General features: G+C 48.2%; 1 protein-coding gene across 2 annotated transcripts; it reads left to right on the top strand.

Moving 5' to 3' along the window:
• Positions 1 to 1,605: 1,605 nt before the first annotated feature.
• qsm (Zona pelucida superfamily protein qsm) lies at positions 1,606 to 22,149 on the top strand. 2 transcript variants are annotated; one of them, XM_033331706.2, is made up of 8 exons: positions 1,606 to 2,063; positions 16,727 to 16,828; positions 16,955 to 17,064; positions 17,416 to 17,591; positions 20,062 to 20,292; positions 20,646 to 20,793; positions 20,917 to 21,061; positions 21,130 to 22,149. In XM_033331706.2, the coding sequence occupies exons 1-8, from the start codon at positions 1,997 to 1,999 to the stop codon at positions 21,372 to 21,374; spliced, it is 1,224 nt and encodes a 407-aa protein (XP_033187597.1). In that variant the 5' UTR covers positions 1,606 to 1,996; the 3' UTR covers positions 21,375 to 22,149. The 2 variants fall into 2 exon arrangements, with proteins under 2 accessions (XP_033187597.1, XP_033187598.1); XM_033331707.2 differs by lacking the exon at positions 1,606 to 2,063 and adding an exon at positions 15,658 to 15,680.
• Positions 22,150 to 22,248: the final 99 nt, after the last annotated feature.

The following is a 22,248-nucleotide window of genomic DNA, read 5'->3' on the forward strand; positions in this document are numbered from 1 at the left end:
ATCGCTTTAATTATCGAATGTTTTTCGAGGCAGTGTCCGAGGATGGAACCCAATTAGCATCGAGCCGTGGCGATCGTTACGGAGCCAAACGATTTCTCGTAGCGAGCGTAATCGCAATCGGTTGCTCGTTACGAAATCCTTGGACACTTTCACCTGGAGGCCTGGAGTATGGCGTGGCTCGTCCAGGTACCGTACACGAGAGTGCACGAGCGTGCACGAGCGGGCACGAACGACGCCAGTGTCTATCAGAGGCAGACATCCGTTTGTCTGGCCTCGGCTCGGCCATAAGGCCCCAAGGCTGTTTTGCCTGAATAAATTTATGCGCGTCTCATCCTCGCGGTCGAACGAGACGCGGCGAGCCTCGGTTTCGTTGACCCGACAGTCGCCGCTTCCTCCGCTAATGCGATAATTAATTATCGATCAACGACCACCCTTCTATAAATCATGGATATTTTTGCAAGCGGACCAGCTTCGTTCAACGTATCGATTTCCAATTACTTATTCCGGTTCGTGGTTCATATCCATGGCAGCGAGAGCCAGTTATAAATAGATGTAAAAAAAAAAAAAAAAAAAAGAAACGCTGTAAGATTTCCAAGGGAAGATTTAGCGCGATAAACAGGCGACCAGTTTCTTCGTACTGGCTGAACGCATTTACATAGTCCACTTTGGGCAGTGACTCACACCGGATCCATGTAAGGCCCAACGTCGCGTCTCTGCTCGTGGACCTGTACGCCTACGGCGAGACGGCGAGTTCGCGCTTGCAAAATAAAAAGCGGCGTTCCAACGCAACGGGAGGATCCTCGAAAAGGCTACGTGACTCGGTTTCGTAGTACCAACGAAAATACAGAGTACCAGTCGCGGCTGAAACATCGAACGATTCCTCGGGCCCAAAATGTACGGCTCGTTGATTCTCCAGCAACTTCGCGCCAGCTACTCGTGGGAGGAAAGAGTAATCTCTTGCAGCGTATCGCTCTCATCGATCTTGCCGCGCGCGCCGATCGATCCGCCGAGCAATTAGCCTGACACTCTTGCAACCCTGACTCCGTTACAGCGAAACGTTACGTTCAAACCTATCGATGAGACCGCGTTACGTGGAAAATTCGCTCTACCAAAGCGAATTCTTCCTTTCTTTCGGCGCAAGTTACATCCACATCGTGGAAAACCGTGTCTATCGCTGCATTCGTCTCTGGTAAACGAGAGTTGTATATAATCCGTCTCGGGATACGGACCTGAGACGATCTTTAACCCGTCGAAAACCACGTTCGGATCGTTTCCACCGCGGGCCAATTTCACCGGTACGATAGGAGCGAGCTCGAGACTGCCGCAGCGTTATTGGCTTTATCCGTGTTTCTTTCGGACGGATATCGCAGGATACCGGCGTGGACCGCCAGACAGAGGTTAAGCCAGCGGTTGCGAAAAATGCCGGTATCAGCGGCAAGGGTACCTGCTGCACAACGTACCATCGGACGGATCTCACGTGCGCGCCGTTAAAAAGATGTTGCCCCGTTCCGCGTCGACGTCCGGCTGCGCGCGGTCCGTGTACCGTGTGGGTCCGGTGTGTCGGTGTGTGCGGTTCGAACTCTGCCGCCACCGCCACTGCCCGGGCCCGTCAGTGTCTCTCGCGTTCTCGCACGGAGAACAACTCCGATTCGATCGCGTCGTCGCGTCTCGCCGCTTCTTCCTCCGTGTTTATCCGTATTCCATCGGAATCGCGCAATACCGCGTAATACCGCGTCGTATCGCACGAATATCGATATCGCTTTAAAAGTGAACGCCCAAGGACGTCGAGACAGCTGATTCTCGAGCAGATCCAACGATCCGACTAAATGAGAGATTCTCGTGGTTAGAGCGAAAACGTCGCGTCGTCCCTTTCTTCCCACCTTCCTTCTCCTTCTTCCCTGTTCTCTCTCCCTTTTCCCGCTCTTGTCCCTTTTACGCCCCTTTCCCTCAATTCCAAGAACATTCGTAGAATATCGGTAACGTCGGCCAGCTTGACATGGAGACCGGACCCCGAAGGCTGCTCCTCTGCTGGATATATATTCTTAGTGTGGCAGGAGCAAACGGTGAGCAAGTTGAAAGTGCAGCTGTTTACGGAAAGGATTATTTTCGCGAAAAAAATGGGACGTGGCCCGGATACGAAGGAAACGTCACGTGGACGGACGGTGGACGTCTGGCTCAAGGCCGACGGACGTTCACTCGCCAAACGCGCGACTCGATCGTCGCATCGGCCTCGATGCAACGCTCTCTCGCGTCTCGTAGATCTTCGTTTCCATCGAATTTCTATCCTTTTCTTTTTTCCTTCTTCTGTCTGTTCCGTCGGGCGGAGGAGAAGATCGCGCGAAACGTACGCAATAATCGTAGCGATTCTGGCCCACGGTGATCAGAGGCACAGAGAGAGAGTAATTGCACTGTCTCGTTTCGCAAGAAACGAGGGAAACGTTGCGCGAAGTGAGAACTGCTTTCAACCGCGTGCGATCGGGTTTACCTGACGCGTATTTTTACATCGCGGTAGAGTTACGAATGTTTTTCGCGTATCAGAATTCTCGTGTTCTCAGAATTCTCCAAATTAGCCCAGGACGGCTTGCATGGTTGTCTGGCAAGCGGAAAAGCATCGGAAAATTACGTAAGAACGTTGATGATACCGTGCGAAAGGCTGGAAACTTGCGTGATTTACGCGTGAACAGTAACATTGCCCGATGAATCACGCGATACCTTTCATACGTCTCGTTATTCGCCACTCGTTGCTTCTAACTGCCCGCGCGTTTACGGCTGTCCACGGCGAAAGTTAAAAGGTTTTTGTCCCTTCTGGCTTGGCAAAAAATTAATTTCCTCGCAAATTGGTCGAGCTGACGCGACGATAGAAATCGCAATATGGTCGCAGAGACCACTCTGTGTACCGGTTGATTTAGCGTCGTCATGTTTTTGCGTAATCAAACGGAAGACGCATCGCTCGCGATTGCTTCCTCGTGGTAATTCGTTTCTTCCAGTTAATTCCTCGGCGCGAGCTTAATGGGCCACGTCGTCTCGGGCTTGATCGATCGGATTCGATTTTCTTTCGCGTTTCTCTGTTCCGTCGGCTAAAATTCTTGTCCGAGAGCCAACCAAATTGATTAGCCGACCTTTGCTGCGCCGTGCAACGAGCAGAACTCGTCCGGAATGCTGGACGCGAGCAGAATCTTTCTATCGGGGAAAGAAAGGGAAGGAAAGAGGACGAAAGTGATTTTCTACGCTTCGTGTTACGTACGTTCCAACTGTACATGCCCTCTTTCCTTTTCTCTCCTATCTTTCTAGGCCGAATTTGAAAATCGTTCAAAATCCATCGTCCGTCCTTGTCTTTAAAAATTGACTCGAGCGTTTAACGATTCGTTGCGTCAGGAGGAAAGCTGGATTTCGCATTCCGTTCTCTCGTCCCGGCTCGGTTGCATTCCTGGCACGTGGGCAGGAGAACGTTGAAAAGAGAAGGTGAAATTCGACTTGACTGCGCGGTGACTCACGAAAGCATTTTTACCAATATCTATCTGTTTATTTGTCACGAATGCAACGCGTGTGAAAGATATTCTTCGATTTAAGGGATCTTTATTTAATTTTTATTTAACGCGCGTCCATAAAAACGCGAATTTGCCTGATCCGCGAAGGAATGAAACGGACCCGCGTGTTATCGATGCGGATCCCCCCCGTGTCTCTACGCGTTTCACCTTCAAGAACGTTTTTCAACGGCTTTGTCTTTCGTTTCGTCGTTCAAGCATGTACACAGCAGTGCCTTTTTCCTATCTGGATCGGCAGCTGTAGAATTTACTCGCTAAATTTCACGCTACGAGCGGCCGCGAATAAAAGTACGAGCGGCGTGGTGGTTTAAAATAAAAAGCGAGAAAAAACGGGGATCGACGTAAGCGTGGAAACGGGCTGGTCGCGTCGCGTCGATTCGATATCCTCCCTTGTGGTCGATAGGAGGAAATGAAAAAGCGGAGATAGAACGTAACGCAAAAAGCGTGTTCAATCGCGGACTAAATCGAGTTGTCCGATTAAAATAAACTAGCCAGGCCGCGGTGGTTCGTGGCGAAGGTAAAATAATAATCGCGGCGGTTTCCAGGCGTATCTCGCAGCGCGGTTCGTTTCCTCGAACACGGGGAAAAGCTGCGAGAGGTCGCGGACGCGACTCCAGCCTCTGTCGAGAAAGCGAAACTCTGCCGCGAGTCGAACTTGCCGGAAACGGTATCTCGTATGTTTCGCGATCGACCGAAACGCGTTGCAAGCAACGAGGAATAAACGGGGTTACCGAGGGTCGGTCGGAGAAGCGCGACCATGAAACCAGAGACACCGGTTCCCTTCGGCGAACCAAGTCTACGAAGAAAATTCAAGATACGCGCTAAATTCACGATAGCGGCAAAGTCGGCGAGATTCCGGCAAAAAGTGATTCGCGGTAATACGTCCGCGGCAGTCGCTCGTAGTTGGAACGCGTTTAATTGCGAGGCAGCGTCTCGCGATCGAGCCTTGTATGCAAAATAACTATTCGTGGAAAAGTGAATCGAGTGGGTGGTGTGGCCAGTGCCGTAGCCGGTGTCGAACGAATCCTGCGCTCGTCGAACGAGTTTCGTTCGTGGACGTCTCGTTCGTCGGGAGAGAAATCGGCGATGTCGCGTGTCAGACGCGTAGCGTGCCGCGCGACAGGTTTGCTTTTTGACAGGTTGCCTTTCTTTCGAAAGGTAAAAGGGATCCGGCGAAAGAGCGGACGAAAGGGAGAAGACAGGGTATCGCGGCGGCCCTGGAGGAGGAGGAGGACGCGGAGAATGCGAGAGGGTCTGCGCTGGAATGGGAATCGGAGGTGGGAGTGAGAGTGGGAGTGAGGAATCGGGCGGGAGAGGCCATAGGAAAACCGGTTGCCAATCTGCGCGGACGTTGGACATCGGCGAACATACTAGCGGAGAAAAGGCTAAAAAGACCGGCACTCCGGTTTTCAGCAAACCGATCCGCCGATCGATTTTCATCGATTCTTGCCGCAGACCACCGTGAACGAAAACGTAAAATAAATGGTAAAAGCAATTACTCGTTAGGAGAGAGAAAATCCATCGGGAGGCCGGCGAACGCAAAGGCAACGCGCGCACGAAGAAAAACGCCAGGACGAGACCGTCGTCGATCCAGTTTGAAACCGAAACGATCATCGAGGATCGCGGGTCGGAAACTCGATCCCTAATCTCGTTGGAAGATCTAGACGCCGATCGATTCGTCTCTTCGCCCATTCCGCCAGGGCAGCAGCGTCTATCGAAAGCTCAAAATCTAATCGGCATTCGATTAATCGCGTTCGTTTTTGCTATCGAACGGTAACGCGGTTTGAACGCGGGATAAAGCTTGATAAAGCGATAGGATGGCGGACCGATGCATCGAGATTACGTCGTCCGGCGTGGCTGATCTAGCGGATCTACTTTTTTCAAGGACGATGCATCGCGACGCGTGATCGACGGGAAACTTTTCCCACTTTTTCCACGCGGTAGAACTGGGTCTTAGGTGGCCGGTCGTTGAACGATCCTCGCGACGCGTTCAATTTTTACGGTTAAGGAAGAAAATAGCGGTGCACCACGAAAAATCTGTACAGTTATCGCGCCGAACACTCGCGATCTTTGACACGGGATTCTTTAGGTCGGTTTAGGTCGCACGAATGGCGATCCGTTGATGGAAGAAACGTGCCATCTTCCATTCTTCGACGCTTCTTTAACATTCCGTGCCACGCTGGCTACGACGTACCCTCGTAAACGTTATTCACCGTGGAAAGTTTTTCCACTAAAACTCAGCCGTTAGATGCTGAAAGGCTCTCGGAGGCTACCGTTTAAAACTCGACGCCACATATCCGCACGTTCCAGGCGATTCGTGCGACGGACTCCATTCTCTCCGTGTATTTCGCGAGCTCGAGCCCGAGCAAAAACCAGGCTGAAAAAGATTATCGAGATCCGTCGAACGAAAAGGCAATTTCGATTCGGTTGTTTCACGCCTGGACTTAACTGTATCTGGATAATGGTACAGGCGTAATCGATAGGAGGTAAAAAGGCAGCAGCGATCCTTTTAGACGGAGGGATAACTTTTTGCAACGAGTTAAATTTACTCCCTGCGTGGAGTTAATTTACGATCCTCGTTTCGTCGTAATTCACGGTGTATCGACGAGATCTTCTGGTCGAACGACGACCGAACGACGGAAAGCTTTAACCCGGAGTGCCGATAGCGTAGATGACCTCTTCCCCTGGCGGATTTTCTGCGTCTCCGTAGTTCACGCGACTGTTCCTCCAGCCAAATATGGCGGATACCGGTCGAACCACTCGCTGTGCACGCGTGTCGTGTCACCGTGGCTGCGTGGGCACGCGTGCCTGTGCGTGTAGAGACGAAGGACGGACAGGAGCACCCACGGGCGAATTCCTGCCGTTCGACTATCGTCTCTCGATGCCGTATAAGCTGCTTCGCAAAGCACAGGCGAGCCGTAAAAATTGCTCGCCGGTACCTCGCCTCCGTTTTAGGCGGACGATATCTTCTTGCCGGTTCGAACAACGTCCGTACGCGACGATTGACACGTAAAGACCACCGCATTCGTCTCTTCTTTCGCCGACGTAGAACGAACGCGCACGGTTCTTTCTAGCCTCTTTCCTCGCACTTCATTTTCAAGACACGTCGTCGATCACATTGATCTTTGTGAATTTCGTTTACCAGCGAGTTTTCCACCGATCCTGTTCCCTGTTGTACGAGTACGGTTTCCATAAAAAATACGTTCGAATGAAATTCGTCGCTTCGTTTTTCTACGCTCGCGTGTTACTGCATAGGTGAAACGCGTTAGACGAGTTCGGTAGTTCAGCTTCAAGGATTTTCCACCTACCGGATTTACGCATCTGGGACGTAATTTCAGGCTGGTCTCGCGTCGCGTATAAAGTAGCAATTTTCGAGAAAAGGAGTAGGTATGCATTCTTACCGCGTCTCGAGTTTAGACGACTCGACGACGTTTTCTTCGACGACGCTGGCCGCTTCACCGGAATAATCGCCTTTCCGTCCACCTGACCTATCGCGAGAACGCTCGACATAGCCGCTAACCGCTCGTTTTCACCACCGATGATAATCGGTCGAATACGAGAGTATAACGTCGCGCGAGCTTCGTTGTTGCCCGTTCCCTTCATCGTTAATCATTCGCGCGCTCTTCCTCGATGATCCCGCAATTCCTCGATGTAGCCAGTCACTCGCAACTCGTTAACAAAGACGGCATTTTCATCGAATAATCGTGGCCTCGAGTCATCGATCGCTTCGCCAGTCGTGCCTAAGTCAATGAAAATTCTTCCAGAGACTCTTCTCGGCTTTCGCCTTAATCGTTCGACAGCGCGGAAAGAGAACATCTTGCCGCTTCGATAGAGATCGATCCTTGGAGAAACGCGACGCGACCTTTAGCTCCTGAGACGTTCCATGGGGACAAACGTTAATAAATCGATAAAATTCCTCTTGCAGATCGACTTAAACGCAAGCTTCACGAACAATTAATGCTAACGAATTGCTAATAATTGCTACGACGTCCGAAAGGGAGCGCCATAACGCTGAACGGAATGGGCAATCTTAACGAGATAAAGATAGAAATACCGACGAAAGTTCTGCGCGTAAGGAGAAAACAAAACACACAGAAGAGCATTTTCTCGATCAGATACGAGGGCCGAGGTTGTAAAGAGAGTCGACACAGATCATAAAGTAATTGCAGGCACAGGCCCGTTAACGAAACTATCCTCCATCGATTCTTTAATATCTACGCCATCGAATTAACGAAGGATCGCAAAAACGATCACGACGATGGTTAACAAGCCGCGACGTTCTTAACCGACACGAGCATAAACGCCCGCTCTAACGATTAGTACGCGCGATGAATTCGCAAGTGGGATCGTTCGCCCGTGTAAAAGTCGATCGCGAACCAATTGGTCGAGATGAGATTCTTCGGCTGTAATTTATCGTCGGCGATTGACCGGATTGGCGAGCGTGACGTTGGCCGTTCGGGCTACGTGGATTCGCGTATGAAGAAAACTTAATGGTACAAGCAGCGTATTCGTGAGAATTAAAAAATCGTGTTGCTCGCGAGAACCGTATCGAATATGCAACACGAGCGCGTTATCGGAAGGGAGTCGCGCGTACCTACAAGTTCCCGGACTGGCGTCATTCGTGCGTGTTCCTCGACGGAGACTGTATCGTAAGATTCCACTGTTCTGCCAATGATCGTTACCTGTGCTATCAAAGGTAATAAATCTGCGCTGGTTCGCGTACGTTCCGCTGAGAACGTTTACTTATATGTGGCGATAATTGCACGTTATGGACCCCGCTAACGACACGGTTCGAATTAAAAATAAATTAAACGCGAGTACACGCAAAACGTACGGCCATTTTTCTTGGCTATGGAGACCGCTGGGGAACTCGGTCGAGAATCCTGTTGAGCCGGGAAAGGAATTCGCGACAAAGACGCGATATAACGAGGTCGTAAAGCTAGTTAAAAATCAAAGCGATCGTTTTGCCGACGTCGAAAGGATGGAATTACACGAATTTTGGAACGTAACGCGTCCCCCGATGCCTACGCGTGCTTTCAGACGCTCCGACTATCAAAATACAGTTCCATCGCCATCGCGAGATCGTTCAGGTTCGCACGAACATTTCTCTCGCATCGCTGTATATCCTCGCTGGTTAATTCCGACCCTGCGAATCATATACGTAATACGCGCTTGTTCGGAGTTCTTTCGTGTATATCCCTAACCTCGGAAATTCGGTTCAAAGGATTTTGTAAAATACGCGACTCGTCCGTTGCGCGTGTGCTTGCGTTCTACGTAAACGTTCCGCGTTTACCCTCGTCGTCCGTATTAATAAAGATATCTTTAGCCGAACTATGCAGCGAAATGGAGAACTTGGAACGATATTCGCGAACTCGAGAACTGTTCCCTCGCAGGGGACGTCCGAGAATCAACGTGGAAAGGACGAACTCGCGGAAACAATTAAATTCTCTGATCAGATAAGCGCGCGAGTATCCTCTGGAAAATGTATTCCGCGCTCGAGTCTGGAGCAGTACAAAGTCTGGATAATAAAGCGTGCCGGAAGTCGCCTGCGGATAGAGTCAGATTCGATATCTCGACGATGACAGTACAAGGAAGTCTGTTTCAACGACAAAGGATTGTTCTTCGTAGGATAAGCTCGCAGCGTTGGGATTACGCGAGCGAAACTCGTAGCCGTGGCATGGCGCGATACGATCTGGATTTCGATCGATGTCCAACCGTTTTCTCTTTCTACGAGCGAGCAGATGTGGGAAAAAACCGACCGTCACGGTTAGCGATGAAATTCCGTTACGCGTCGGTGGTAATCGAGGAATCGGCGACTTTGTTGGCGAAATACCGCGAATTCCACGGCTGAAAAGTCGACGCAGCTCGTTACGTTCCGCGTACAACAGATCGAAAGAATGCAGACCGAAAAAAATGCGCGTCGAACGGCCACGTAACGACGCGTGTGAACGTTTTATGCACCGGTGATCCGAAGCGTAAAATTGTTCAAATAATCGGCTTGGCTGTGGTGGACCGGTGGCGATTTAATCGTTGCCGAGATTACCGAAAATGTGCATAACGGTAGTCGCCGGCTTCGCGCATAATTTCTGCACGGATCGCCGCCATGATAAATTATTCATTCTGCATTTGGCGCGCGCGATGCACCTTGCTCCCTGTGTCTCTTGTATTTCGTGACTAGCCGCGACCCTACGGCCGACCGATCCTCCGGCGTCATTTGCATCGTGCCCGCTCCGCGATTATTTCTTCGAATCGTGGAAGGAAATCGACAGCCTCTTCTCCGTAGGAATCTTCCTGGAAAGCAACAGTCCGTGTCCTGGATGAAATTTTGGAGAGAAAAGAACATGGGAAATTAATGTGCTTAACGAATGATTGTAATTTATAAAATTAGAACAGCAGAGTATTTGTACGTGCATACGATGAAAAAAGTAACTTTATAAAAATGTTCTGCGATAAATATTCGAATAATTTCGCGAGCCACTGCCGTTGTTGGATCGCTACTTCTCTCTCTCTCTCTCTCTCTCTCTCTTATCGTTACTCACGATTCACAAAGAGTCAACCAGCTCTAAACAGCTTGGAATTAGTCAGCGTGTTACCGAGTAGTTGCTCGCGCCATAGCCAAGAGTCAGAGGACTGACGTCATTCCCATTTAGATACATAGCGTTTCTGCCCGTTCCGCGGATTTCCAGCACCGCGTTTCGATATTTCTAGGATTTTTACGATTCCTATAGCTCGCGTTCGTCGGTTCATAGACAGCTGATCTCGAGGTACGACCTCGATACGCCGGCCCTGGATCTATGGTTTGCGCGCGACAGGATCGAACAGTAGCGGCGATACAAAGGACAGAGCGCAGCTGACCCAAAGCAAGTTCCAACGTGGATCTCCGGATTTGTTCGTATCGCGGTAAAGAATAAGATTCTTTAGCTGCTGCCGGCGTTCGATCACATTATCGTCCACCTCGATGGTCGAAGTCCGGATCCTGCCTCTCAACGCGTCGTTTAACAACCGGCGGCTGATGCGAGGCAGAAAATAACGAAACGCGTGCTTAAGATTCGCTCGTGGCGTCCGAGACTTTGTGCCAATCTCCCGACGGAATCTGCCTAACGATTCAGCGAACGAAGAACCTCTTTACATCTTGCAGGCGATTAAGGGGAAATCACTTAGCTTTTGCTCTATCGAAATCGCTTGTTCATCATCGAAACCGGTCTGCTATTTTCAGTTACGTAATTCCAGCAACATCGAAAGGACGAGGATTTAGCATAGGAGATAGCAAGCAGATAACAGAGAGGCGTCGATCGTTGCCCTCGTTGTTTCAGGCATCCGACGATACGTCCAGACCGAGCGAGCGAACGCTCGTTCTTCGCCATTTTCGCTACGTCGAATAAAACGTAAGCACGAACGAGCATCGATTCGCGTTCGGACGTTCGATCTCTGATCCGGAGAGTAATCGTCAGACGGCGAACGGATGCTCGCTTACACTTTTATTTCTAAATTTTACTAGGCGCTCGCTCTTTCGATCGTAAACGCACCACGAGGACGCTCTAGGCTCTAGACTCTAGAGTTTTCGCGGTGATTCTTTCATTTCCATCTAACCCTATCGACGGAATCGCAGGGCGCTAACGATCGTTGATCATCGGTGATTTACAGCTGGCAGCTGTTGTAATCGGGGCGGCGCGGCGTTGCGCGGCGCGTAGCATCGCGGCGTGTATCGCGCCGTGGCCAAAGGAACCGGAATGAAATCACCGTTACCGAGTCCGCTCCTCTTTTATCACTCTCGCGGCCAACCTGCTTCGCATCGATTACGAACTTTCGATCCTGTTACGCAGTCGTGGAACGCTTCGTGCGTTCTGTTCACCGCGTCTAGCCAGCTCGAGGCAACAGGCAGATTTCTCGTGTGATCTTCGGTCTCTCGATTGTAATATTTCGCGAGCTCCGCACATATCGTTTTACCACGCACTTGCACGCGTTTTCTCCCAAAGTATCGGAATAAATTCTCATTCTCGTAGATTAGCGTGGCAAGAACGAAATCAATCAGTTTGCCTTCTCAGACACTCGTGCGTCTATCCGTTTTCTTTCGTTTGAAAATTATTTAAAAACGAAGCGATAAAATTCCTTTTACGATACCCCGTACAGGAAAAATTGCAAAGTCGAGACAGCTGTTGCCTGCAGTCATCTACAACGGTTAATCCTTAAGCAGACATTGAAATTGCTCGCGTCTTTTTCTGAGAAAAGGTAATACGCGAGGCAACACGCGCAACTGTTGCATTGTTGAAGGGAAAATAACCGACGGTGGCGCGTGGAGATCGAGAAACGACAACGCGGAGTAATTGAATTACGTACAGTGGTGACGTTTGAATTAGCGAGGCGGCGAATTTATTTGCATAACTGAGAAAACGTAGGCGTCCGTTTAATTAACGTCGTTGGTAACGAGGAATGGACGCGCTCCTTGGAAATTGTGGCAATTAATATCGCACGTTCTTAATTGGCAACCGATGTACCTTACGAGTACGTTTATCCGAACTCTATTTATCGAAACAAAATGTTAGCTTAACGCCCAATTAAAATCTCTCTCGGATCGGTCGGGTCATTCGTATTCGATTTTTTCGCGTTCGCGTAATCTGGCCTTGGATAGCTACAATTAGCATCGTATTATTAGGTGTACGAAGTTGGACCGAGCACAAAGTCGAGAAGAAAGAATTTCGATTAGAAAATGTAAAATCAGAAATAACGTTACGCGACTCGACTCGTAAAATCGATTGACTTCTCGATATCGATGGTGGTTGGTAAAGCATCGTGCGAGAGGACTCTCCGAGAAATCTATCTAGCGTAGAATCGAACGTACGAAACTCGCCTACCAGCAGCGTGTTCTAACTGTAACTTCGAAAGCGTATCGATTTACGAGCGATCCATTCCGCTTGCAACCGGAAGTCGTAGAAAGCTCTCGAAGGAATCTTGGCGATATAAAAGTTGGCTGCAACCGAGGCGATAGCCTTTTCAGTGTCTCCAAAACTGATCTCTCGGTTACCGTAGATATGCATGCGGGTGCTGCATCCCTGTCGATTTTGTACCGCCCGAAGTACCGGCAACGTTATAACGATGGTTGTTATTGCAGCACGGTGCAGATCGTGAAGCTACGAATTGATTCCGTAGTCAATTTCGTGTCGGCGAAATGAAACGCGATTTCGTTTCGTTACAACGCGTATAATTGCAAGGTGTAATCCATTTCTCGTGCGAGTCGTTCTACACGCTGTGCAGCGAGATGAAGCTAAATCGAAGAAGCATCGAGTAACGGCATTAATTGATGCACTGACCGGCACAGTTGTAGTATCAATTATGTTATTATTACTATTATTATTGTTATTAATAACACGAATTACATATCCATAGGTATAAATATAGTAGTACGACTAGAAAAATGTTATACTACGAAATAGAACGTAGGACCTGGTAAAAGATCGTTAACAGGAAGATAATGGTATGTACGAATATTTTTTGTTGAACAAGATGTACGTAAACCGTGTAACAACCGGTAGTAAGTATGTGTAGAAGGGCACGCCTACGTAAGTACGTACGAGCTTCCTGCTCGACCGACCGATTCTTCGCTGCCGTCTACCTATCGACCAGTTTAATTTCTAGCTACAGATATTCCCGCCTTCGTGGTCTGCCCTTCTCGACTCACGGTTATTCGTTGTACAGTTAACGTCGCGTGGACGCACGGACAAACGGGCCACGAATGCTAATCGCGTCGCACCGGATTTCCACCCTTTCTTTCGCGTTACTGTCTGCCTTACGTGGAAAATGGGGTCGAACGCACTGCGTGCATTTGTCGTCGAGAGACGCGCGACCGTGCGAAAACGTTTTAGCCACACTCGGCATCCCACTTGTAGGTCAATTTAAACGAATTAGCAGCTGGTTCGTAGAGTTTCGGTAAAGGCCTCTCGTGGGAAGAGTTCGCTTTCGACTCTCATTGATCGTACCTTCGTTCTTATTTATTCAAACGACGGTAAATCAACTTGGCACCGTAATTCGTGCAACGCAGGGCGTGCTACACAGCGATGGTGCGTAATTATGCAGCTTGGTTCTCGTCTTAACACCAAGGTCAGTAATGGCCTGAAATTATTGTAATCCCGGGGATCGTACGTTGTCGTAATTTACGTCAATTCCTTCTTGTTTCCCGGCAACTTTGCGAAACAGTGGAAGAAAGGGCGCCCGAGAAGGTACAAGAGAAAGAGACAGAAAGCGGAAGAGTAGAACACCAGTGACTAGCAGGCGAATCCGGCAAAAAGCATCGACGATACATGGAACGTTTCGCCATCGACAGTGAAACCGATCTACCGATTCTCTTCGTCGAGCTCGCGTGTTGTCGCGAAGAAACACGAGAAACGAAGAAGAAAGCAGTAGGAGTTAATCTTTCTCGGGATCGAAGCAGTTATCCATGGTAGATATCGAGTCAAAATAAAGATAGCTTCAGAGTCTAGATGATCTATATGCTGATAATAACGGTTGAATCGCGATTAAAGAGGGCGTTTCAAAGGCTGATATTAGATCGTTGTACGCGAAGATTACTACGAACGATAGAGACATTTTGCGATTAAGCGGCAGAATTTTAAATACCACGTACGTGGAAACGAAAGCACAAATAAAAACACGACTGTGACAGAGAATGGATCGACGACGAACTGATTTCTAAGATCGATGTCGGATGTAAGAAATACGACTGGTGGAAAATCTGCAAATTCCGGTCGACACACTGGCGACACAGCGCGAATGCTCAAAAATATACGCAAGGCACGAAGAAAGACGTAAAAAGCGCAAAGCGATTAACGCGGAGAGCGGGCGAAGAAGCGTACGAAGGTCGCAGGTCGGGAAAACCACGCGAGAGCATAGGTCGACTTGGAGTTCTTCGTAGTCTCGCAGAGATCTTAATCTTCGAAGGACGGAGAAAAGATCGGAAAGAAATCGAAAGAGAGAACCGAGTAAAACGAAGCTCGATAGCGGGGGAGAAGGGGAAACGTACGGAAGAACGGAATTCTGAGAGAGCGAGGCGATGCGTGCTTCTCGGATTTAATGGCGGCAAAGAGAACAGGAAGGGATCGGAAACTCGGCGAGAATAATAAAGAAGAAAGGTACAGGGGTCACGTAGCCCCTCTCTCGCAACGTGGAGAATCGTTCGCGGAACGAAGAACCGGCAGCGTTCGGGCGAAACGATTATCCGGTAATGAAAGCGGATCCCTATCGGTGGCATAAATTACCAAGACAATAGGCCGAGTGTCCGAACCGAGCAGGGACGCTGGAAAAAAGTGTCTGCTCGTTGTTGGACCGTCGACGAGGTTGAAAAACTCGAAACAGGAAGTCCTCCGTGCGTCTGACAGTAGGGTAAATAAACGACATCGCGGCAGAACACGAGAAAGAGAGAGAGAGAACGGCGAAGAAGAAGAAATGGGAAGTTCAGGATCTCTCGCGGTGACTACGACGTTAGGTGAACGCCGCTGATCAAAACACAAAGAGGAGACGCAGGCGAGGAAGGAACAATAAGAAGAAGGAGAAGAAGGAGAAGAAGAAGACGAAGAAAAGAAAGGAACAACGAGTCGGGCATCGAAAGAGACTGCTGCAAAAACGTAGCGGACGTCGAAAATGAAAAAAGGACTAGAGAGAAAGAAAAGAAGAAGAAGAAGAAGAAGAAGAAGAAGATGAAGAAGAAGAAGAAGAAGAAGATGAAGAAGAAGATGAAGAAGAAGATGAAGAAGAAGAAGAAGGAGAGGAAGAAGAAGAAGAAGGTCACGGACCTCTGTCGAGAGATGGCTCGAGGATTGTACCTACTACAGGTGGTTGCACTGCCTGGGGAAACACTTTAAACTCGCTAATGGAAAAGACCGCCAATCCTCGGGCTATTTGAAAGTGACACAACGTGCAGTCATGTAATTTGCGCGTTAATCGCGACCTGATGGACTCGCGGAAACCGTGAACAACCAGTTACGGCAGACACGAGCTACGCGTGTGACTTTTCATCGTTCGTACTTGTCACGACGCGCGACGGCTCGAAAGCGAGACGGACATCGAGTTAACGATCGCGAGGAATTTTCTCTTGCAGAAGGAAATCAACGAAAGGTTACAAAATTCCCCGAGAATGTACTATGTGTTAGTATCTGACTCACGGAGGAGAACAAATCTATCAGAGGACGGGATCGTTTAATTGCTTCGATTCGTAGGCAAACGTTATCGGTTCATCTCGAAACGGCAACCCGGTTTCTCGTTCGCCGACAGAGTTAGGCTGTGCGTGAAACTTTCCCGACTTCGTTCTCTTGTCGTAGGAAAGGTACGCCGCGTTCTTCAACGGCGTGTTGCCCGCGCGACGATGATACCTCACCGTGAATTATCGCCCGACCTGCGTAGTTGGCCGCGAAGTGCGTGTGCTACGTCCCGCGGAGATATCGCGCTTGTTCGAAAGATCAACGCTGCGACCATATATCAAACGACAGCCACGATATCGTTTCGAGTATACGGTATTTCTGGATGAAATCGTTGGTCGTGGCTCTTCGTAATCGCGCGGAGATCTCAATTATCGGCCATTGGATTTTTCTTCGTCGAGCGCCAACCGATCGCCAGCGAATCTACTATTAGTCAAATACAATTATCGATGGCGATTTAACGATCACGAGGGGGGCCACATCGATCGCGATCGAATCATCCGAAAATTGAATTATCCGAGAAGGAAATGAAGTACGCGTCGCGCGGTTATTTCTTCTCCTATCTCGTTTTTTCGCGGCCGGATACAACGTTCTTACATCGCGATAATGTAAACCGGTGGTTTAGGTGTATCACACGGACGTTACTCGCCAACGGTGAAAGTATCCATCGTCGAGTTCCGCGAATAAACAGGGTCCAACCTAAAGGGACGTACATCAGAGCGCGGATTTCTCGAGCGCGCAATGTCGAGCTGCTCGCTTTTCAAGGTCGGGACGTTTACGACTTTATGGGGCAATTACGGTGGTATACTGCAAGTTAGTTTGCGGCTACGTCGTACTTTTCGTCTTCGTTTTTCTCGCGTTCGCCGTCGGACGGGATTCCTCTTTGCAAGTTTCTCGCCCATTTTTTCCGAAACGCGTCTAATCTCCTCCTACCATTCTCCTCCGAAATTGGAACGATTTCTCATCCGAAATCCCTTCTGGGTTTTTCTGTTCCAGTTCAGAGCAAAGTGAGATGCTCGGAACAGTGGATGGAGGTTGACATCGTAAGGAGTAGTCCGCAAGCGAGGATATATCTGCAACAGATGAAGGACTTTCCAGGTAAAGATCGATTCCCTTCGTGTTTCTGGCTGTTGCCGGCTGTACGCCGACGTGGCCGTGAGATATAGAAGCGGGATGCAAAGGTAGACGCGTATTTTACACGTTGAAACGTATCTTCTTTTGCAGACGAAGCTTGCAAACCTCGGCTTAGCAACGGCGTCGCCACGTTCCGATTACCGCTCTTAGAGCAGGACATGTTGCGATGCGGTATCACTAGAGTCGTTAACAAAGTCACGGTAGGGAGTAATTACGAGTCCGATCGCTGATAAAACTATCGCATCCGAATAATTAAAATGATCGAATAATTTACCGAACACGGCGGTGCGCCGCCTGATTTATGGATCGTTCGATCGACTTTGTCGGATCTGATCGAAAGCTGTTTCCTTTGAACCTCGTGATTGACTGCACGTGTAAAATAAAAACAGGTTGGCTCCAAGCTAAATAAAATCAAAGGATCGCGACGTACGGTCGAACGAACGTATCGATTCGTGCTCAGAGTTGGCGATAAGTCGTTAGGACTCGTTTCATTGTTTCGATCGGCGATCCCATGGATTCGAGCAAAATTACACACGCATAATGATACACAGGGTCAGAAGGTGTACTTTCATCGGATAATAGTGGAGGAGCCGGCGGATTCCAGCAAGCACACGTTCACCGTAAAGTGTGTTATCACCGAAGTCGTTGTGAAACCTGGAATCTCGATCGCAACCAATCACACCGCGGTTCGACGCAGCGTTCTTCCAGCAGGTTTCCAGGAACCCGAGTGAGTTTATCTTTCACCTTGATATTCTGTTTCTGCGCTATTTATTCTCTAAACTTATTCGCACGATTTTCCACTTGTCGTCTCACGATAGAACTCCGTTTCCGATCGGTTGGAATCGCATGATCCAGCCTTCGCCGTTCGTAGGTTAAGCGAACGTGCGCGCGCGATAATTGCGTATTCGCGTCAAGGACAATCTATTCGCTCCGAGCGATCGCGAGAACAAGCAACGACTAAAATTATATTTGTAACTTTTATCCGTCTGTGACTCTTTGTTTTGCGAAGTTCCTTGGCTCTTCGATAGTTTAAACGGTTGCAACCTTCCGGGCTGCGCCTGCAGTGAAATAAGATCATGCCTAGTCAGATCAGAGGTTCGCTCTTGCTTCGTAGCAAGCGATTAATCGCAATTGTACAGACAGCTGGTAAAACTGTTTGATCAAAGGGGAACGGTAATTCTCGATTTAGGTACTGCTTGTTGGCTTACTGGTAATTATTCGCGTCATACTGACATATACAGCGAGAGTCAAAAGTGAGTATACATTACGTCTTGCACACAGACTTACCTACGTAATATTAACGTAATATTACGATATCGCGATAAGTAACGTAACGTTTTTCAACAAATTTCGCTTCTTCGAGACGTATACTCGCCTTTTGATTTTCACTGTACCGTTGGCAAGATGCTCCGAACCTTTTACCTTTTTGCTCGGTCTAAAATTATATTTTTCGAAACGATTCGCTCAACCGTTAGCAACCTGCGCCGAACGATCGAACGTTTCAGTAATATAGATTTGCAACGAGATACGCTTCTAGGGACTCGAATGGCTTTTTGTCAATATATGGAATATAACAGCGGTGGGGATGAGCAAGGAGGCCAAAGCGTACCGCGGATAATAAGTTCAAGTATTCGTCGCTTTCTAATTCAAACGAGCGCGAGCTAAACGAAGATGGACGTTTGTTGTGGTCGCCAAGTTGATTCATGATTCCACGTTCCATTTATTCTTCGAGTCTATACCGGCGCAGGTGCTGGAAAACCTGAAATGTAATTTTAGCCTTGCGTACATCGCGTCACAGAGTCTCCCTTCCTTTTCCTGCTCGTTCGATAAAACTGACTTCTCCACAGTCATTCGTATTCTCCGTGTATTACTGGTAAAACGTTGGGCGCGCGACCATCCAAGGGGATCTTTTTGTTTGCCCGGAACATGTAAATGTCGCTTAAAAGACACTAACGACCGCTTCGAAGTAGGCTCCGCGTTCCGTTTCTAAACGTTAAACGGCCTGTTAAAACCTTGTTTGAATAAATCCACAGGATTTTCCACCATTCGTTCCAATAATAGTCGACGAGTTTTCAAACTCGATCCTCTCGAAAATGAGGCCTCCGATGCAATTTCGTTACCCTCGATCTTCTTACTTGGAATCGTAGAATCTCTTCTGACTTGGCCATTAACGTAATTTTAGTTGGCAACAGAGTAGACGGCTGTCAGAGGCCTCTTCCTATTTTCCGTCGATGAAAGTCGCTTCGCGAGGCGACATTCTTCCCTGGTATACTCTCCGTGGCAGCCATACGCGCGCTGAATTTTTGTCTCGTTCCTGTTTCGCGCCGCTAATTTATTGGTACTAATCGATCGTACCTCGCCGTGACCGTGGATTCTGCGAATCGTCGATGTCGCCGCTCAACCAGGAAGCCGTAAAATCTTTATTGTTGAATTATCACGCGGTATCTCGCGTGGCCGATGCTCGGGGTCGAGCTACGCACTACGGGCAAATTCTTTCTCGATCTTGATAACTGTTTCTGCTTCCACGAAGTCGATGGAATTGCATGCCTGCCCGATTGGATGCGTCCATCGCGATTAGGGATCACCGTCGACCGCATTGGCCGACTATCGAGGGATGATCGAACAACTGAAAATTCCTCGGATACTCGGCGATCGCGTTGTCCATATACATCCATTCGATCCACGGATGATAACAGATGCGAACAAGAAAAACAACCATCGACGATCGTGTCATCCAAACGGAAACTTCGTCTTTGTCCCTGTTTTTTTTTCTGGCTTCGTCATCGTCCTCTGTCTTTAGTACCGTTCCGTTCGCCTGTGCCGTTCGATCGTCGAAAGACGTACGACGCAGAGACTCGAAGGAAACGACCGATGAGACGGCAGAAGTGGAAACGCGATTCAGGTCGATGCTAAGATTCGATGACTGTCGAAAGTAACCCAGGTCGCAGCACAGTTCGTTCGCCGCACTTTTCCACGTTTTCTTGCCAATCGCAAACAGTTTAATTTTGCTTCGGCCGACTACCGAATCATATAGACGTTCGCTCGTAGTTTTTGCCCGGAAATTACATTCAAACGCATCTTCCTCGTGTTCGATAGTTCCATTTGCCAGATGGCCGCGTGTTATTCCCATTTCAACGGGAAACAAAGTTTCTTTCGTGGGTAGGAATTTTACGCGCATCTTTTGCTTCCTGTGACAGCGTGATCGACATCAGGGGAGAGATTTCCGAGTCGGCACCGGTACCGATATTGGGAGTCGGCGTCAGACAAGGTGGCAATCTCGTTACCGGGGAACTGAACGTTAGCCCAGGTACGCCTTTGCAGATGGAGATCTTCCTGGACAATGGCTCCGCTCCCGTTTATGGACTCTTGGTTACTTATATGTTGGTCACTGATACCAAGACACAGGAGGAGACTATTATCATCAATGGGTGAGCAAACAATTTCTACTTCCTTCCTATTTTAACCCTTTGATGGTGTAGCGAAAGAAACCGGTATTTTAATTTATCAAACTATTTATCAAGCTAACGGCGTCACAATCATTTTGTTTTGAACGATAAACGAGATTAAAACGATATTAAGAGACGAGTAGCATCAGCGACTACTCTATCTGCTCTAGCTAGGCCGATGATCGCAAACAAAACGGAAATAAAAGGGAAAAGAGCAGGAAAAGAACAGAACGAACGATCCGGAAAATAATCGAGACGTTTCGTATCTTCTTCTGGTCAAAGGGTGTGAAATATACGAAAAAGAAAATATCATACGTAACTCTTTCTACCCTCAGCTGTTCCGTGGACCCATATCTGTTCGAAAATTTCAACACGGTGGATGGGGACTTTCTAACAGCGAAATTCCGAGCTTTCAAGTTTCCAGAGAGTACCTACGTCCAATTTCGTGGTACTGTTAACGTTTGTTTGGACAAATGCCAAGGGGTAAGACGCAATTTTTCCGCATCACACGCTCATCGTCATTTAGCGAAGCTTACTCGAATATCGCGTTCGCATCGTTATGCCAATATCTAATTTCATCTACACCTAATGTATCCGATATTTCAGATCGAGTGCAGCAATGGTCAAATTGGATTCGGCAGGAAGAGAAGAGCCATCGACGTCTCAAATACTGACAATAACAAGCTGTTTGAAGTGACTATGTCTGCTCTCATCAAAGTGGATTTCGAGGAAGACGCAGTGGTCGATAAAGGTAGATCGATCGCCATGTCTTATTCCAATTTTATTATAGTTTATTAATTAAAATTCTGTATTTAACAGCCTTATCCGAGTTATACATCAGAAGGGGAAAGAACAGGACAAAAGCCAGAGCTGTGATCGCGGAAGAAGTGAGAGAGCAACCAGCTCCGACCACGATTAGGACAGAAGAAAGAGCTTTCATAGCGCAAGAGGTTAAAGAACAGTTCAAATATAAGGTTACCGAGACGGAGATAAACGGCTCGTCGTGTAGAACTGCAGTTGCAACCTTCGTCCTCGTTCTGCTCTGTCTCTGCAAATTTTTGTAAAATTCGAAGGGAACGATCTGCAAACCGATGAACGATCGTTGACTGTAAATAGAAAGCGGCTTGAGAACCGACAGGATTCGAGTATATCGTGGATCGTGGGATAAAAGAATGGATCGAATGTTTAGCCGGATGTTAACAGATATATCCTTTTCCTTCCTACGCAAGGAAAGACACGCGTATTCGTGCACGATCGAATGCATATTCGCTTTGTACGATATCGAATCGAGTTGACGAACAAGATCCCGCCCAGTTAACATCGTTCGAGATTTTTACCACTTTGGACAATATTAGGGACAATGTTAATGGAAAGAATTACGGCCGTGAAAATCTTAGAATTGTGATTGATCGTTCCAGAGATATACAAGGATTACTGTATAGGAAGAATAATCACGAAGCTTCGAGTTTGGGTTAATTAGCATCTGCTCAAGAAATTTCTCCGTTCAGCGACCGCCAAATTTTCGCTCACCTCTTCCGTTCTCGCAATCCGCGTTACTTCATTTCCCAGCTGTACCCTCGCGAATAACCGCATAACAATACAGCCGCTATACTGCCAGAAGAAAATTGGCCTTTGCGAGCGGAGAATGTCGAGGAGACCTAGTCGCGCGACGAGATGTAACAAGGTGATGTGACTTAAGCAACTTAGACAATTACGAGGTAATTAATTGCTGCTATAATCTCAATATAATTATAACGGAACGCGCAAAATGTAAAATAACTCTTAATAAAGCGAGAGAATACGCGCGTGGACGCGTGCTCGTTGTTTCGCATCCATGAAGAGATGTTCCCTACTTTATAGACGCGTTAAGGAACAAAGATAGAAGGCTAATAAAGACGCGCATAGAAATATACTTATATATATATATATACATATATA

The sequence above is a fragment of the Bombus vancouverensis genome, chromosome 12 (assembly GCF_051014615.1).
Source record: "Bombus vancouverensis nearcticus chromosome 12, iyBomVanc1_principal, whole genome shotgun sequence".
NCBI lineage: Eukaryota > Metazoa > Arthropoda > Insecta > Hymenoptera > Apidae > Bombus > Bombus vancouverensis.

Excerpts from the sequence above, each read along its gene's own strand:
- qsm (XM_033331706.2), top strand. The coding sequence starts at position 1,997 with ATGGAGACCGGACCCCGAAGGCTGCTCCTCTGCTGGATATATATTCTT. Across the intron at positions 20,293-20,645 it reads GAGACTATTATCATCAATGG|CTGTTCCGTGGACCCATATC; the intron begins GTGAGCAAACAA and ends TTCTACCCTCAG. Across the intron at positions 20,794-20,916 it reads GTTTGGACAAATGCCAAGGG|ATCGAGTGCAGCAATGGTCA; the intron begins GTAAGACGCAAT and ends CCGATATTTCAG.